Source organism: Bufo bufo, chromosome 2, assembly GCF_905171765.1.
Source record: "Bufo bufo chromosome 2, aBufBuf1.1, whole genome shotgun sequence".
Taxonomy (NCBI): Eukaryota; Metazoa; Chordata; class Amphibia; order Anura; family Bufonidae; genus Bufo; species Bufo bufo.
Window position 1 is genome coordinate 657,083,711 of NC_053390.1, and position 19,264 is coordinate 657,102,974.

The 19,264-nt window shown below is 45.7% G+C and overlaps 1 protein-coding gene across 1 annotated transcript in view; it reads right to left on the reverse strand.

Annotated features, from left to right (window-relative positions):
- The window catches only part of TMEM154 (transmembrane protein 154), a 63,243-nt gene extending 47,353 nt beyond the window's left edge, over positions 1-15,890 (reverse strand). The window contains exon 1 of the mRNA XM_040418550.1: positions 15,832-15,890. Coding sequence (XP_040274484.1) covers positions 15,832-15,834 — 3 coding nt within the window. The 5' untranslated portion in view covers positions 15,835-15,890. The remainder of the gene's footprint in view (positions 1-15,831) is intronic.
- Between the last annotated feature and the right edge of the window lie 3,374 nt (positions 15,891-19,264).

A 19,264-nucleotide genomic window follows, 5' to 3' on the forward strand; every position in this document is an offset into this window, starting at 1 on the left:
CGCCCGTGTGAAAGAGGCCTTAAAAAGAGTTAATCAATAAGTTATATGTACCCCAAAAATGGTGCCTCATGCACACGGCCGCATCCATTTCTGCGGTCCACAAATCCAAGATCTGCAAAACACGGATACCGGCCATGTGCATTTTCCCTTTTGCAGGTCCTATAGTACAGTATGTTTCAAATACTTATTCTTGTCTGCAAAACAGCCAAGAATATGACATGTTCTATTTTGTTTTGAAGGGCCGCAGAACAAACATATGGATGCGGTGTGCTGTCTTTTTTAAATTAATCGGTCCAGATCAGATGTGGACCAAAAACTTTGGTTGTATGCATGAGGCATAATCCTACAAAAAAAGCCCTAATACAAATAGCTCGTATTATGCCACTTGGAATACGAAAAAAGCTTTGCTCTAAAGTCCCAAAATAGGGCGGTCCTGAGGGGATCAACAGTGATAATCACCCAATACAAATATGGATGAAGATATGTACTCAAGATGGTGACTATATGTCCTTTTTATATTTATTTCAGCTGTCATTGCACATAGTCTATTTCTATATTGGATTCTATTTCAGTATGCATTATTTGGTTCTAAATATTTATTTATCTGGTACAATCTATGCGATCAGTATTTATGTATATGACTTCTCAATTACAGTTTTGATGATGATGATTATATGCTTTAATGGTGATTCTTGCATGTACACCAGATATAGTACCCCAGATAGGGTACCAGCATATCTCTGTAAGGATCAGTCGGGATTACATGTGCTCTCTCCTCAGAAAACTAGGCCTACATCCCAGAGAGTCACTATGTCTGAGAAATTTACTGAGAAAACCATCTCTACTACATAGTACCACAGAAAGAGAGAAAGAAGGAACCTAGAAGGCCCAGAATCTGCATGGCTGAGCATTGGAGTCAATAAGTAAGGTATTTGCTGTTTAAGGCTGATAGAGACTTTAAAGCAGTGACAGGGACATTGTTAAGACACCCTTCACACTTGGACACAGTCCTGTCCAGCCGTATCGTAATCCAGTGTCCATCAGTTACTAATTACAGCCACCATTGCAAGAATAATATTGCCAGCTATAGATTCTGCAGAATGAGACTTTGGAGATATAGACGGAAGGAGTACTACAATCCCCATCCTGGCCTATATCCATACATTGCTATCTGGGAAAATCTGCACTGTGAATTTTTGGGAAATGTGCTTTGATACCATCAGATGTACTATAACTCCCATTCTGTATCTTAGTTAATAGAGACGTTTTATTTTCTACAACTGGCCTGATTACTGAAACCAGCACCATTCCCTGGCCACTGCAACTACACCTCCTACTGTGACTGCCGGCCCTGTGAGAGATCTGAGGAGATCAGATAGACTTGCTGCACATGAGTCTATCTGACAGGTTCTAGGTGTTTCCTTTCAGTTTGTTGTTGTGGGCGGGATCCCACCTCTCCACAGGTTTGGCTCATTTGCTGGTTAGAGGCTCTATGTTAGTCTGCCTCTGACTTCTCACCATGCGGTTGATATTTCCTTCTGGAGTTCCTGCTGGTTGTTTGTGGATTCTTTGTTCCTCACTCTTCCCAAGCTAAGTTACGCTTTTGCTCTGTGTTGTTTGTGTCAGTCTAGGTTTAAGGGAGACGCTGGCCCCTTCACTGTGGAAGGTACCGGCAGTCTCATTCCCCGTTCCCTAATCTAGGGTTTGCTACAGTATTAGAAGGGTCTACGTACGAGTGTATGTGTTCGTCCACCATCAGGGCTTGCACATACTGTCAGCAGTCAGGGAGAGACTCAGGGATTGCTAGGAGGTAATCATCTCTCCCTCACTAGCTTCTAGGCCTAGGCTGTTTATGTGGTGTACCTGTTATCCACATTACCCTGTGACATTATCAACCGCCAACGCCGTCATTATTTTCCTTGCTGTCTGCAGATATGGATACTGTTGATGCACTGGTGGTTCGCATGCAGGGATTATCTGACCTCCGTGAATCTGTTGCTCAGTTTCAGAATTCTCTGGCATCTGGTTCGGTCAGTGGGAACCAGGTTAGCCTTGAACCTAAAGTCGCCCTCCCAAATAGGTTTTCTGGAGGGAGTGATAATTTTGTTTGGTTCAGAGAATCTTGCAAACTGTATTTTCGTCTGCGTCCGTTCTCTTCGGGGAACGAAAATCAAAGAGTGGGGATTATTATGTCTCTGCTAAAAGGTGATGCTCAGCCATGGGCTTTTTCTCATCCTCCGATCGGTGGATGAATTTTTGAGAGCCCTGGGCCTAATTTATGATCCAGATCTGGTTTCTTTGGCCGAATCTAAGCTGCGTAGCTTGAGCCAGGGAGAATGTTCTGCAGAGTCATACTGCTCTGTATGTGGAGATGGGTGAATGATTCTAAGTGGAATGATCCAGCACTCCGCAGTCAATTCTGTCAAGGGTTGTCTGAGACTAAAAGACGCCCTGGCATTCCACCAAAATCCTGATTCGTTGGAGGTGGCTATGTCCCTGGCCATTCGGATTGATAGACGTCTGAGAATGAGGTGCAAGGTTCTCCTCACTCGGGATGCATTATCATATGGAGAGACTGCCTCTTCTGTCCCTAGGGGTTCATAGACATCAGAGTTTGTGTCAGATGATGAACCTATGCACTCAAGGTCCTGAGAAGACGTTGGTAATAGAGAGTTGCTGGACATTAAATTGGCTTTTGAAGAGTGGCGCCACTGGTTGGAAGGAGCGATCCATCCCATTACTGTAATTACTGATCATAAGAATCTGGCTTACCTGCAATCGGCAAAGCGTCTTAATCCAAGGCAGGCCAGATGGTCATTGTTTTTTACCAGATTTAATTTTATGTTAACTTATCACCCTGGGGTCAAAAACGTCAAGGCGGATGCTTTGTCGCGTAGCTTCCCTGGGGGGGAGACTCGGAGGATCCTGCTCCGATTTTGGCTGATGGGGTGGGTGGTGGTGTCAGCTCTGTATCCTGAACTTGAGGCTGAGGTGTTGGATGCTCAAGGTGAGGCACCTGATTCCTGTCCCCCAGGGAGATTATTTGTTCCTTCTGGGCTTCGGCGCAAAGTGTTCAAGGAACATCATGACACCGTCCTTGCGGGACACCCTGGGAGTAGATCCACGGTGGATCTTATTTCCCAGAGATTCTGGTGGCCAGGGTTACGTAAAAGTGTAGAGGGCTATGTGGCAGCTTGTAAGACCTGCGCACGTGCCAAGGTGACTCATACTCTGCCTTCAGGATCTCTTCTTCCTTTGTCCATCCCATCCCGTCCTTGGACGCATTTATCCATGGACTTCATCACTGATCTTCCTAGTTCTTCTGGGAAGACAGTGATTTTGGTGGTGGTGGATCGTTTTAGTAAGATGGCGCATTTTATACCTTTATCAGCTTAGCCTAATGCCAAAACTCTCGCACAAGTGTCTATTGCTAACATTGTGAAATTACATGGCATTCCCTCTGATGTGGTGTCGAATAGGGGGATGCAATTTGTTTCCAGGTTCTGGAGGGCATTCTGTTCTCGTCTGGGAGTTCAGTTGTCCTCCTCTTCATCTTTCCATTCCCAGTCGAACGGACAAACTGAACACACTAACCAGAACCTGGAGACTTATTTGAGGTGTTTTGTCTCTGAGAATCAGGAGTAGTGGTCTTCATTTTTGTCTTATCCACTGATAAGTCACAATTTTTTGGTGCATATGGGTTTCACCCTCAATTTGGTACTTTTTCAGGGACTGAGTCCTCTGATATACCTGAAGAGGAAAGATTTTCTTCCTCTTTGTCATCTGGAAGATTCAAACCAATTTGAAAAAAATGGGCGAAAGATATAAACGTATGGCTGACAAGAAAGGTATGTCTGGACCGGACCTGTGTGTGGGTGATTTGGTGTGGTTCTCCACTAAGAACATTAGGTTGAAGGTACCCTCCTGGAAGTTGGGCCCAAGATTTATTGGTCCTTACAAAATCTCTGCCATTGGTAATCCTGTTGCATTTTGTCTCGAACTTCCGCAGACTTGGAAGATCCATAATGTGTTCCACAGGTTGTTGAAAAACTGTCGAACCTGCTGAACCATCTCCTTTGCCACCTCCTCCTGTGTTGGTGGATGGTAATCTGGAGTTTGAAATCTCCAGAATAATTAACTCACGTATTCTTCGGGGGTCCCTTCAGTACCTCTTACATTGGAAGGGTTACGGTCCAGAGGAAAGAACGTGGGTTCCAGCGACTGATATCAGTGCCAGTCGCCTTCTTAAGGCCTTTCACAGGGCCCACCCGGATAAGGTCGGGCCTGGGTGCCCAGAGGTCACCCGTAGAAGGGGGGGTACTGTCACTACCGGCCCTGTGGGATCTGAGGAGATCAGATAGACTTGCTGCACATGAGTCTATCTGACAGGTTCTAGGTGTTTCCTTTCAGTTTGTTGTTGTGGGCGGGATCCCACCTCTGCACAGGTTCGGCTCGTTTGCTGGTTAGAGGCTCTATTTTAGTCTGCCTCTGACTTCTCACCATGCGATTGATATTTCCTTCTGGAGTTCCTGCTGGTTGTTTGTGGATCCCTTGTTAAGTTCCGCTTTTGCTCTGTGTTGTTTGTGTCAGTCTAGGTCTAAGGCAGACGTTGGCCCCTTCAATGTGGAAGGTACCGGCAGTCTCATTCCCCGTTCCCTAATCTACGGTTTGCTACAGTATTAGCAGGGTCTAGTATGTGTCATACTGTCAGGAGTCAGGGAGAGACTCAGGGATTGCTAGGAGGTAACCATCTCTCCCTCACTAGCTTCTAGGCCTAGACTGTTATCCTATGCTATCTGTTTATCTGGTCTACCGGTTATCCACATTACCCCGTGACACCTACCTTGCATCCATATAACAATCATAACACTATGGGCACCCCAACTACCATCAGGCAGGAGCCCCAACATCAGGGTGTGCCCCGAGGTTGAGCCCTCCTATAACTGCCCTGGCCCTAGAGAACATTGATGTGAGGATTGCTACTGTAAATAATTATTGCAGCCAGGGCCACTACTACTCCCATCCTCTCCTCGGCTCCTACAGGACTTGCAGTACATGTGACTAGTACGGTCAGTATGTGATTGGCTGGAGCGGACAAATGTTGGTAAGGCTTATAAGGGATACTTCAGTGTAAACAGACTATGCCGTTTCTGGTGAATAGAGATGAGCGAAGTTTTAAAAAATTTGATTCAGCAACTTTGCAGAAGTTCGCCAAGAAATTTGATTTGTTCTGAATTAATTCGTCCTGAATCGCTATAAATCAGGTATACCCAGGCCACTCTGCCTTAGGGTACGGCCACATGTAATAATGAAATCAGAACTTTATAGTCCTTCATTTTTTTGGCTATGCGTCGCCTTTAAACAGGGACTGTTGCTGGTATGGGGTTTGGCTGGTTAGGTGGGGGGGACAATAGGCATATTATTGCAGGTTATTTGACAGTTAACACAGAATCAATCAGCTCTGGCATGATGATGATTAATCCATTTACAAACTTATTCAACACATATATATATATAAATAAACTATAGAATACAGACGAATAGCAATGTAAAAACAAGGTATATAAAGATGTTTATCTCACATTTATGAAGGAGGGGGGACAGGCGTTGGGAGGCAAGCAGATGGATGGTGGAGTCAATAACCAGGTCAGTTTGGCTAGGATAAGGCTACTTTCACACTAGCGTTCGGGTGTCCGCTCGTCCGCACCGTTTGAAGGGGCTCACGAGCGGCCCCGAACGCATCCGTCTGGCCCCAATGCATTCTCAGTGGAGGCGGATCCACTGAGAATGCATCCGCCTGCCAGCGTTCAGCCTCCGCTCCGCTCAGTGAGCGGACACCTGAACGCTGCTTGCAGCGTTCGGGTGTCCGCCTGGCCGTGCGGAGGCGAGCGGATCCGTCCAGACTTACAATGTAAGTCAATGGGGACGGATCCGCTTGAAGATGACACAATATGGCTCAATCTTCAAGCGGATCCGTTCTGAACGGATGCGAACGCCTGCATTATCGGAGCGGATCCGTCTGATGAAACATCAGACGGATCCGCTCCGAACGCTAGTGTGAAAGTAGCCTAAGTAAAGTCTCTTTTTTTTACTGAGCAGAGGATGGGAGTTACAGTAGAAATGCAAGTAGTAGGCACGGTTCTAAGGTATATAAGACAGCAGTATTCTCCCAAAGGTTGTATATAGGTGGCAATGATGGTCCTCCCTGACTTTCTCTCTATATACACCTTGCAATCTTCCCAAACAGCCACAGGCGTGCTCATTACCACTTTCTTCAATGCCCAATCGGTGGGGTGCAGAACCAAGATCCGATAGCCTAGTCCGTCTGAGAAGTGTAGTGGGTGCCGAAGGTAATTAACCCTTTCCACAAAATATATTGGCTAAGAGTCTCAGATTTTATTATATCAGAATGAGGGCTTAGTCCATATATAATGCTTGCATCTATTGTGCTAGTGCATTAGGCTACTTTCACACTAGCGTTCGGGTATCCGCTTGTGAGTTCCGTTTGAAGGCTCTCACAAGCGGCCCCGAACGCATCCGTCCAGCCCTAATGCATTCTGAGTGGACGCGGATCCGCTCAGAATGCATCAGTCTGGCAGCGTTCAGCCTCCGCTCCGCTCAGCAAGCGGACACCCGAACGCTGCTTGCAAGCGGATCCGTCCAGACTTACAATGTAAGTCAATGGGGACGGATCCGTTTGAAGATGACACAATATGGCTCAATTTTCAAACGGATCCGTCCCCCATTGACTTTCAATGTAAAGTCTGGACGGATCCGTCTGAAGCTACTTTCACACTTAGAATTTTTTCTACAATATAATGCAGACGGATCCGTTCTGAACGGATCCCAAGTCTGCATTATATGAGCGGATCCGTCTGGGCAGACATCAGACGGACCCGCTCTGAACGGTAGTGTGAAAGTAGCCTTATTTGTTTTCTGTGATTTTTTTTCATAAATGTAGCCATGGACATATTTATTTATCATATCGTGCAGGATGTTTTTATATTTTTTTTTCTGTGATTTTTGTTTAGTTTGTATTATATACTCAAAGGAGTGGCCCCTTAAAGTGTGAATGCACACCTATTTTATCCTGGGAGTAGCATTCTTGTGCATTCTTCCTATCAAACAGACAGCCTTGATTAAGGTGTGCGTGCTCCTCCTCTCATTGTTTGCTTGGTGCGCACAGAGGTAACGAGGAGCAGCACACTATATGTGCAGGGTCTGCTCTCCTGAACATAGATGCCCAACGGCATAGGTAGGTATAGAGTAGGACCTGCCTGACGGAGACCACCTTGGTGAGGGTAGGTGGGCACAGATGTGTTTTGATCAAAATATATTGGCTGAGAGTCTCAGATTTTATCATATCAGAGTGAGGACTTAGTCTATATATAATGTTTGCATCTATTGAGTTAGTGCATTATTATTTGTTTTCAGTGTTTTTTTTTTTTATAATTAACCCTTTCCACAAGCAGTAAAGTCTATTGCCATAAACGTGTCTTTACCTTACTGTGTCAGTCCAGCGCTGCCTTTAAATTGTTCTCCACAATCTGCAAATGTCTTTTCTAATTCTTTCAGGGGTAGTCTCTCAGTTCATTTGTTCTCTGGCAGCTTTCAGTCTCAGGAATGAAGGTTCCTTGGACTGGGCCTAGTTATGAGCAGCTCACACATGCACGTCCTTTTTCTAGGCCTGCTTAGCCAAGACTCTTAACTAGGGGGGTGGGGCAAGTCCATCTCTCGCCACTTAACCAAGACTGTCAGTACGGGCAAGAATTTTTTTGTGGGGCCACATAATGGACATAAAAAAATTACATGTGAAGGCACCCTAAGGCCACATGTACATGCTACATAGGTGCAGATTTTCTGTGTGGATTTTAATGTGAAGAATCCGTAGCATAATATGTGTAGATTTTCACCTTTTGCGATACAAAGTATGAGATCTGGGGCAAAACCATCAAAATTCTCAACAAAATCCACACGTAACACTTTTGATTTTGGTGTTGATTTTGTGTGGTAACATGGTGAAATCCGCAGTAAAGTATGTCACATAATTGCTTGCAGAAAGTCTGCAGTGTTAGGCTACTTTTACACTGGAGGCAGCAGGGTCCGGCAGGCTGTTCCTGCGGGGGAACAGCCTGCCGGATCAGTGCTAATGCTAGTCCACCGTGCCGCCGGAAGTCCGCTCCGGCCCCATTCACTATAATGGGGGCAGGCCTGGGTTTTTTGTCTGACCGCCTCTCAGCTTGTTTGCCATGCTGCGGCCGGACCTCTGGCCCGCCCCTATTTTAGTGAATGGGGTCGGAGCGGAGTTGCGGCAGCATAGTGGACTAGTGTTAGCACAAATCTGGCAGGCTGTTCCCCCGCCGGAACAGCCTGCCAGACCCTGCTGCCTCCAGTGGAAAAGTAGCCTTATACACTCACCTAAAGAATTATTAGGAACACCATACTAATACGGTGTTGGACCCCCTTTTGCCTTCAGAACTGCCTTAATTCTACGTGGCATTGATTCAACAAGGTGCTGATAGCATTCTTTAGAAATGTTGGCCCATATTGAAAGGATAGCATCTTGCAGTTGATGGAGATTTGAGGGATGCACATCCAGGGCACGAAGCTCCCGTTCCACCACATCCCAAAGATGCTCTATTGGGTTGAGATCTGGTGACTGTGGGGGCCATTTTACTACAGAGAACTCATTGTCATGTTCAAGAAACCAATTTGAAATGATTCGAGCTTTGTGACATGGTGCATTATCCTGCTGGAAGTAGCCATCAGAGGATAGATACATGTTCTCATTCTGTTTACGCCAAATTCGGACTCTACCATTTGAATGTCTCAACAGAAATCGAGACTCATCAGACCAGGCAACATTTTTCCAGTCTTCAACAGTCCAATTTTGGTGAGCTCGTGCAAATTGTAGCCTCTTTTTCCTATTTGTAGTGGAGATGAGTGGTACCCGGTGGGGTCTTCTGCTGTTGTAGCCCATCCGCCTCAAGGTTGTGCGTGTTGTGGCTTCACAAATGCTTTGCTGCATACCTCGGTTGTAACGAGTGGTTATTTCAGTCAACGTTGCTCTTCTATCAGCTTGAATCAGTCGGCCCATTCTCCTCTGACCTCTAGCATCCACAAGGCATTTTTGCCCACAGGACTGCCGCATACTGGATGTTTTTCACTTTTCACACCATTCTTTGTAAACCCTAGAAATGGTTGTGCGTGAAAATCCCAGTAACTGAGCAGATTGTGAAATACTCAGACCCGTCTGGCACCAACAACCATGCCACGCTCAAAATTGCTTAAATCACCTTTCTTTCCCATTCTGACATTCAGTTTGGAGTTCAGGAGATTGTCTTGACCAGGAGCACACCCCTAAATGCATTGAAGCAACTGCCATGTGATTGGTTGACTAGATAATTTCATTAATGAGAAATAGAACAGGTGTTCCTAATAATTCTTTAGGTGAGTGTATAGTACCAGCAAAGTGAATGCCTTTTTAGCAACTCTCATCTACCTGCTGTAGAAAAGACGCTGTGGAAATGAACTTGTGGTGCAATTATTAAATCTGCATCCTGTCAATTGATGCTGTGGATTTTCATTGCAGATTTCACCTTTTGCAATGTAAAGAGTCAAATCCACATCAAATCAGCATTTCCACAGTGATATCTGCAACAAAAACAATCCATGTGTTGCTTTTTTCCCTCTACAGATGTAGACTGCAGCTTTTTTTTTTTTTTTTTTTTTTTTAAATAACCAAGGTTTTTGTCACAGTTTTTGATGCAGGAGTGGATTCCAAATGAAGGAGAATTATGAAGGAAGGACTTAAATGTATTGTCTCACTTCAGCAAATGGCATTTATCATGTAGATAACGTTAATCCAAGTCACTTACTAATGTATTATGATTGTCTATATTACCTCCTTTGCTGGCTGGATTCATTTTTCTGTCACATTATACACAGCTTGTTTCCATAGTTATGATCACCCTGTAGTCCAGCAGCAGTGGTCATGCTTGCATACTATATTAACCACCTCAGCCCCCAGTGCTTAAACACCCTGAAAGACCAGGCCACTTTTTACACTTCTGACCTACACTACTTTCACCGTTTATTGCTCGGTCATGCAACTTACCACCCAAATGAATTTTACCTCCTTTTCTTCTCACTAATAGAGCTTTCATTTGGTGGTATTTCATTGCTGCTGACATTTTTACTTTTTTTGTTATTAATCGAAATTTAACAATTTTTTTGCAAAAAAATGACTTTTTTCACTTTCAGTTGTAAAATTTTGCAAAAAAAAACGAGATCCATATAGAAATTTTGCTCTAAATTTATAGTTCTACATGTCTTTGATAAAAAAAAAATGTTTGGGTAAAAAAAAAATGGTTTGGGTAAAAGTTATAGCGTTTACAAACTATGGTACAAAAATGTGAATTTCCGCTTTTTGAAGCAGCTCTGACTTTCTGAGCACCTGTCATGTTTCCTGAGGTTCTACAATGGCCAGACAGTACAAACACCCCACAAATGACCCCATTTCGGAAAGTACACACCCTAAGGTATTCGCTGATGGGCATAGTGAGTTCATAGAACTTTTTATTTTTTGTCACAAGTTAGCGGAAAATGATGATTTTTATTTTTTTATTTTTTTTCTTACAAAGTCTCATATTCCACTAACTTGTGACAAAAAATAAAAACTTCTATGAACTCACTATGCCCATCACGAAATACCTTGGGGTCTCTTCTTTCCAAAATGGGGCCACTTGTGGGGTAGTTATACTGCCCTGGCATTCTAGGGGCCCAAATGTGTGGTAAGGAGTTTGAAATCAAATTCTGTAAAAAATGACCTGTGAAATCCGAAAGGTGCTCTTTGGAATATGGGCCCCTTTGCCCACCTAGGCTGCAAAAAAGTGTCACACATCTGGTATCTCCGTACTCAGGAGAAGGTGGGGAATGTGTTTTGGGGTGTCATTTTACATATACCCATGCTGGGTGAGATAAATATCTTGGTCAAATGCCAACTTTGTATAAAAAAATGGGAAAAGTTGTCTTTTGCCAAGATATTTCTCTCACCCAGCATGGGTATATGTAAAATGACACCCCAAAACACATTCCCCACCTTCTCCTGAGTACGGCAATACCAGATGTGTGACACTTTTTTGCAGCCTAGGTGGGCAAAGGGGCCCATATTCCAAAGAGCACCTTTCGGATTTCACAGGTCATTTTTTACAGAATTTGATTTCAAACTCCTTACCACACATTTGGGCCCCTAGAATGCCAGGGCAGTATAACTACCCCACAAGTGACCCCATTTTGGAAAGAAGACACCCCAAGGTATTCCGTGAGGGGCATGGCAAGTTCCTAGAATTTTTTATTTTTTGTCACAAGTTAGTGGAAAATGATGATTTTTTTTTTTTATTTTTTTTTCATACAAAGTCTCATATTCCACTAACTTGTGACAAAAAATAAAAACTAGAATGCCAGGGCAGTATAACTACCCCACAAGTGACCCCATTTTGGAAAGAAGAGACCCCAAGGTATTCGCTGATGGGCATAGTGAGTTCATGGAAGTTTTTATTTTTTGTCACAAGTTAGTGGAATATGAGACTTTGTATGGAAAAAAAAAAAAAAAAAAAAAAAATCAGCATTTTCCACTAACTTGTGACAAAAAATAAAAAATTCTAGGAACTCGCCATGCCCCTCACGGAATACCTTGGGGTGTCTTCTTTCCAAAATGGGGTCACTTGTGGGGTATTTTTACTGCCCTGGCATTTTCCAGGGGCCCTAATGTGTGGTAAGTAGGTAAATGACCTGTGAAATCCTAAAGGTGCTCTTTGGAATGTGGGCCCCTTTGCCCACCTAGGCTGCAAAAAAGTGTCACACATGTGGTATCGCCGTATTCAGGAGAAGTTGGGGAATGTGTTTTGGGGTGTCATTTTACATATACCCTTGCTGGGTGAGAGAAATATCTTGGCAAAAGACAACTTTTCCCATTTTTTTATACAAAGTTGGCATTTGACCAAGATATTTATCTCACCCAGCATGGGTATATGTAAAATGACACCCCAAAACACATTCCCCACCTTCTCCTGAGTACGGCGATACCAGATGTGTGACACTTTTTTGCAGCCTAGATGCGCAAAGGGGCCCAAATTCCTTTTAGGAGGGCATTTTTAGACATTTGGATACCAGACTTCTTCTCACGCTTTGGGGCCCCTAGAATGCCAGGGCAGTATAAATACCCCACATGTGACCCCATTTTGGAAAGAAGACACCCCAAGGTATTCAATGAGGGGCATGGCGAGTTCATAGAAATTTTTTTTTTTTGGCACAAGTTAGCGGAAATTGATATTTTTAATTTTTTTCTCACAAAGTCTCCCGTTCCGCTAACTTGGGACAAAAATTTAAATCTTTCATGGACTCAATATGCCCCTCACGGAATACCTGGGGGTGTCTTCTTTCCGAAATGGGGTCACATGTGGGGTATTTATACTGCCCTGGCATTCTAGGGGCCCTAAAGCGTGAGAAGAAGTCTGGAATATAAATGTCTAAAAAATTTTACGCATTTGGTTTCCGTGAGGGGTATGGTGAGTTCATGTGAGATTTTATTTTTTGACACAAGTTAGTGGAATATGAGACTTTGTAAGAAAAAAAATAAAAAAATTCCGCTAACTTGGGCCAAAAAAATGTCTGAATGGAGCCTTACAGAGGGTGATCAATGACAGGGGGGGGTGATCAATGACAGGGGGGTGATCAATGACAGGGGGGTGATCAATGACAAGGGGGTGATCAATGACAGGGGGGTGATCAGGGAGTCTATATGGGGTGATAACCACAGTCATTGATCACGCCCCTGTAAGGCTTCATTCAGACGTCCGTATGCGTTTTGCGGATCCGATCCATCTATCAGTGCATCCGTAAAAATCATGCGGACATCTGAATGGAGCTTTACAGGGGGGTAATCAATGACAGGGGGGTGATCAGGGAGTCTATATGGGGTGATCACCACAGTCATTGATCACGCCCCTGTAAGGCTTCATTCAGACGTCCGTATGCGTTTTGCGGATCCGATCCATCTATCAGTGCATCCGTAAAAATCATGCGGACATCTGAATGGAGCTTTACAGGGGGGTAATCAATGACAGGGGGGTGATCAGGGAGTCTATATGGGGTGATCACCACAGTCATTGATCATGCCCCTGTAAGGCTTCATTCAGACGTCCGGATGCGTTTTGCGGATCCGATCCATCTATCAGTGGATCCGTAAAAATCATGCGGACGTCTGAATGGAGCTTTACAGGGGGGTAATCAATGACAGGGGGGTAATCAATGACAGGGGGGTGATCAGGGAGTCTATATGGGGTGATCACCACAGTCATTGATCACGCCCCTGTAAGGCTTCATTCAGACGTCCGGATGCGTTTTGCGGATCCGATCCATCTATCAGTGGATCCGTAAAAATCATGCGGACGTCTGAATGGAGCTTTACAGGGGGGTAATCAATGACAGGGGGGTAATCAATGACAGGGGGGTGATCAGGGAGTCTATATGGGGTGATCACCACAGTCATTGATCACGCCCCTGTAAGGCTTCATTCAGACGTCCGGATGCGTTTTGCGGATCCGATCCATCTATCAGTGCATCCGTAAAAATCATGCGGACATCTGAATGGAGCTTTACAGGGGGTTGATCAATGACAGGGGGGTGATCACCACAGTCATTGATCATGCCCCTGTAAGGCTTCATTCAGACGTCCGGATGCGTTTTGCGGATCGGATCCATCTATCAGTGCATCCGTAAAAATCATGCGGACATCTGAATGGAGCTTTACAGGGGGGTGATCAGGGAGTCTATATGGGGTGATCACCACAGTCATTGATCATGCCCCTGTAAGGCTTCATTCAGACGTCCGGATGCGTTTTGCGGATCCGATCCATCTATCAGTGGATCCGTAAAAATCATGCGGACGTCTGAATGGAGCTTTACAGGGGGGTAATCAATGACAGGGGGGTAATCAATGACAGGGGGGTGATCAGGGAGTCTATATGGGGTGATCACCACAGTCATTGATCATGCCCCTGTAAGGCTTCATTCAGACGTCCGGATGCGTTTTGCGGATCCGATCCATCTATCAGTGGATCCGTAAAAATCATGCGGACATCTGAATGGAGCTTTACAGGGGGGTGATCAATGACAGGGGGGTAATCAATGACAGGGGGGTGATCAGGGAGTCTATATGGGGTGATCAGGGGTGATCAGGGGCTAATAAGGGGTTAATAAGTGACGGGGGGGGTGTAGTGTAGTGTAGTGGTGCTTGGTGCTACTTTACTGAGCTACCTGTGTCCTCTGGTGGTCGATCCAAACAAAGGGGACCACCAGAGGACCAGGTAGCAGGTATATTAGACGCTGTTATCAAAACAGCGTCTAATATACCTGTTAGGGGTTAAAAAAAACACATCTCCAGCCTGCCAGCGAACGATCGCCGCTGGCAGGCTGGAGATCAACTCTCTTACCTTCCGTTCCTGTGAGCGCGCGCGCCTGTGTGCGCGCGTTCACAGGAAATCTCGGCCATCGCGAGATGACGCGTATATGCGTGACTGTGCGCAGCGCTGCCACCTCCGGAACGCGATCCTGCGTTAGGCGGTCCGGAGGTGGTTAAAAAGCACCAGCCTATGTGAGCTCCCATGGTCCCGGCCACCAGAGACGCCTGCACTTTTCCTAATGGTGTGCAAGCATGACCAATACTGCTGGATTGCAGGGTGGTCGTAACCATGGAAACGAGCAGCGTATAATGTGATGGAAAAATGAATCCAGCCAGCGAAGGAGGCAATATGGACAATCACAATACATTAGTAAGTATCTTGTATTAACATTCTCTACTTAATAAATGCTATTTGCTGAAGTGACACAACCCCGTTAAGGAGGTTGGCTCTTCTTACACATTGGTGGCATATTGCTAGGATATGCCACCAATGTCAGATAGGTGTGGGTCCCACCTTTGGGACCTGCTCATATCACTAGAACGGACCTCCCAAAGTGAACGAAGGTGCACTGCGCAAGTGCGGACATCCTCCATTTACTTCTATGGGAGTGACGAAATAAAGGTGAATGGAGAGGCGGCCACGTTTGTGGTGTGCGCTCTCCATTCACTTCTATGGGAGTTCCAGAAATAGCCGAGCTCACTTTCTAGGCTCTTTGTGGGATTCCCATAGAAGTGAATGGAGACCACGCCGCACATGCGCTGCGCTCTCCTCCATTTTGAGCATCCCTTTCTAGAAACAGATGCGGGTCCCAGTGGTAGGACCCACACGTATCTGACATTGGTGGGATATCTTAGCAATATGCCACTTGTGAGCGAGATGAGCCAACCCTTTCTGCTGTACCCACTTCTGGCTTTGGTGTAAGAAACTGTTGTGTGTGAAACCACCCTCATCATGCTAAGCGTTTAATTTGTTCCTTGCACAAAATGGATAGAGAGCAGCTGCCATATCTAAAAAAAAAAAAAAAGCTTGGGATCCTCATACCCATGCAGTAATGCCATCCACAAATTACATTTATTTTCCATATTGTTTATACCCATCACAACAATATGTGAAGCCTGACACTGAGGTTTCTTCTGACACGCTCAGGCAGCCTTACCCACCCATTATCAGCTGGATGCCTTACCGGCGAAGTATCCTGAAAATGTGCAGTGACATCCTTCTATACTTCTAGTAGTAATGCGGCTGCTATCTGTGAACAGGAAATATTCATTCCACATGTGCATGCATTGTCTGGAGGGCGAGTCACTGTACTCTGCAAGCTCCACAAGTTCATATCAGCATAAACACTGAATATACAAAAACTTACCATGCTGGAAAAATACAATACAACGTCTGAGAACAAAAAAAAAGCTGTCAATTCATGCATGTCACTTTCCTACCTGGTCTCTGATCTTCTCAACTCTATTATTCTATTTTTCTTCACCCTTTCTCAAAGGAACTTCAACATTTCCTGTTTCCTCTCAATTTATCTGTGAACTTTTTCTCATCAGGAGATACACTGAAGTGTGTACTTAGGAAGTGATGTAACCCAGCCTGGGCTTGTCGAAGCAGCTACTTGAGAGAGAAAAAATCTCATACCAGCACCTGGATGACACGCTGGTTAGGACTCCTTGTGGATGGCATTTTACCTACCCATTTCACAGCACACTCATGCTTTACTGCTCCTTTTTTCCATGGGAAATACTCACTGACCTATGTAAATAAATAGCTTCTGTAATACAGCAATGCTCAGCATTTCTTCACATCCTATGTAAAAACCCAATACTATACAGGGGTCCCTCAAGTTACAACATTAATTAGTTCTGGGACTACCATTGTAAAATGAAATAATTGTAACTTGAGGCTACAACTCTGTGGAAAGCCGGGAATTGGTTCCAAAGTCCATAAATTAGATCCCAAAATAAGAAAAAAGGGACGTTTTAAGAAAAATTAGACAGACAAGACAGATAAAGCAAGTCCTTACGTAAAACAGTCAGGAATAGAATCTGGAGAACCTAGATTACTTTCCATGAAGAGGGCAGGAGCTTCTTCAGGGTCTTGCATAGCGCAATGTGTACCGGAAAAATAAAAATGAAGCCGCAGCTCACCTCATGTCCAAAAGAGAAGCTCATCCTCCACACAGACAGTAGGCAGTACAGAGCATGTAGTACCGCACTGTACTGTAAAGAGGAGCTACTAGACAACCAGTACAATTGTTTTACCAGTGAAATGTTGAGGGATCACTGCATTAGTCTTAGAAGAAAGAATATAAGTGCTGTAAAGATACATTCTGAAAGTGAAAAAAGCTAAATCTGCTGAGCAAAGCTAAATCTATTTCTTTTAGGTTCTGTTAAAGGCGTTTTCTGGTGTTTAATATTGATGAAGCCTCCTCGGGATAGGCCATCAATACTCGATCTGTGATGGTCTGACACCCAGCATCCCGCTTATCAGCAGTCTGAAGAGGCTGTGGAGCTCCAGTGAGCGCTGGGGCCTCCTCGCAGCTTAGCTAGCACAGTGCCATCAATAAGAACTTATTCACACAACCGTGGTTTGGTTCCGTATCCGAGCAGCATTTTTTTTGCAGCTCAGATGTGGACCCATTCAGACAATACCAGAATGACATAAATCTGTTCAGTACAGGGGAAGATATCAATGATAGAAATCGGGATGCTGTGAATAAAGCTGAAAGTAAAAGCAGATTTTACCCGCGATTATTCCCGACTCTATTTCTAACCGTGATTTATCCTCTGTTGCTTGGACTAGTCATTCTAGTCTGGACTGTCAGCTTTCAAACAAGACCAGTTGCATATTTCTAGCTGCTACCATTGAGAAAATATCACCATCTAAAGCAGCCCTCCCCCCTCCACTTTCTGCCTCAGCCCAGCTCCAGGCTGTCAGGGCTGAGCTCCTCCTCCCAGAGCTCATCCGTCTCTTGTTATAATACTGAGAAGACGGACTGCACATGGCAACGCTGTGAGATGAGCGCTGCTGAATAGGAAAGTAGCATGCATTTGTGGGAGTTATTAGCAGGTAAAACTGAAAATGATCAAATTTTTAATCACAAAAACACTTATACAGGGGGGCGTGGCTTCGGCATGGCGGCGTGAGGACGTGTATGAAGAGAGCTCCGTGACCAGATTCAGGAGAACACGCAAAGACTGCTCCCCTACTCGCCTTTCCTGGCCATGACTAAAGGGAGACGATCGAGGAATCAGCCTGCGGTCCCCCCTGAGCAATCCATCGGCCGCTTCCTCCGTTCCAGCCAGCAGGGAGGTTGTGACTCACCCACAATGGCCACCGCTCCTCCGTCACTGCGCCCAGCAGCACCGCCGTTTTCACCAGCGCCGGCATTGGAGACCGCCCGGCCGCAAGATCGACACCTGGGGGTTGAGAGCACTTACCAAGCGGTCTCTGCAGTGAGTAGCCAGGTCGCCAGCCTGACTTCTTCATGGCGCCACGCTGCATCCTCCCAGCCAGACCCTGCAATTACCGCTAACCAGGCCGGTTCTGGGCCTATTGAATCGGAGGGCCTGCGTCCCGCTGCCGCTTCTCCCTATGAGGTAAACAGACACCCTGCCGAATCTAGGCAGCCTATGGACAGGGCCCCTACCCACTTGGTGTCCCCTGTCACTACTTCCAAGGAGAGCCCTGTGGTAGATAAGACGCCTCCCTTGATGGCAGCTATTCCCACTCCAGGCCACACTCCAGGCCGCATGAGCCCGGTCCCAGCTACCCAGTCCCTTAGCCAAAACGTGCCGGCCATCTTCTCCACGCAGTTACAGCAACCAGAGGAGCCACTGGGGTCCCCTTTACCCCCACCCTCCATTGACCGCACGCTGGCAGAACTCTGGGAAATGATTAGGGCCCTACCCACTAAATCAGACCTGGAGGCATAGTTGGCCCGTATTGAAAACAAACAGGCTCAAGCCCTGCAAGCTGTCCGGGATGACGTCCATCATCTGGATGACCGTTTATCCTCGCTAGAGCACCGCTATGCGGTTACTGCTTCCGTGGTTCATTCCCACTCAGAGTCACTATCTGCACATACTCTTCAAATGCAAGATTTCTCTCTACACCTCGACGACGTGGAAAATAGAGGCCGCCGGAATAATCTTAAGCTTCGCAACATCCCGGAGTCTGTTCCTAATGACCAATTACATTCCGTCGTGGTCAGCATCTTTAATTCAGTCTTGGACAATTCTCCTCAGACCAAAATTGAACTGGACAGAGTCCATAGGACTGCAGGACCCAGAAACCGTGATGTAGACAGACCGCGTGACGTCATATGCCGGGTCCATTTTTATACAGTCAAAGAAAGTATCCTTCGCAAGGCCTGGGAAAAGAAGGAGATTTACTTTGAGGATATACCAATCTCCATTCTGCCTGATGTATCCCGTCTGACCTTATCGATGAGAAGAATGGTCAGGCCCCTGTTGGAAGCAATCAAGGACGCAGGAGCATCCTATCGTTGGGGACATCCATTCCATATTATTGTCAGATACCCTAACGGCCAATCCATACAGGTCCGTTCTCTGGCTGACCTCCCGGAACTGTTCAGGTTCCTTGATGTCCGCCCCTTCACGGTTCCTGACTGGACACTACCTCCGTCCCTGCAAGGTCTGCATCAGGAACTGGACTTTCTGCAAAGAGCACCCTCCACATCCCCGAGACGGTCATCTCCTGGCCGTTCCAACTCCCTCCGCGGCCGCCTCTCCGGACCACAATATCAGCCTCCACGGCGCCTTCCTCCACCTTTTCGC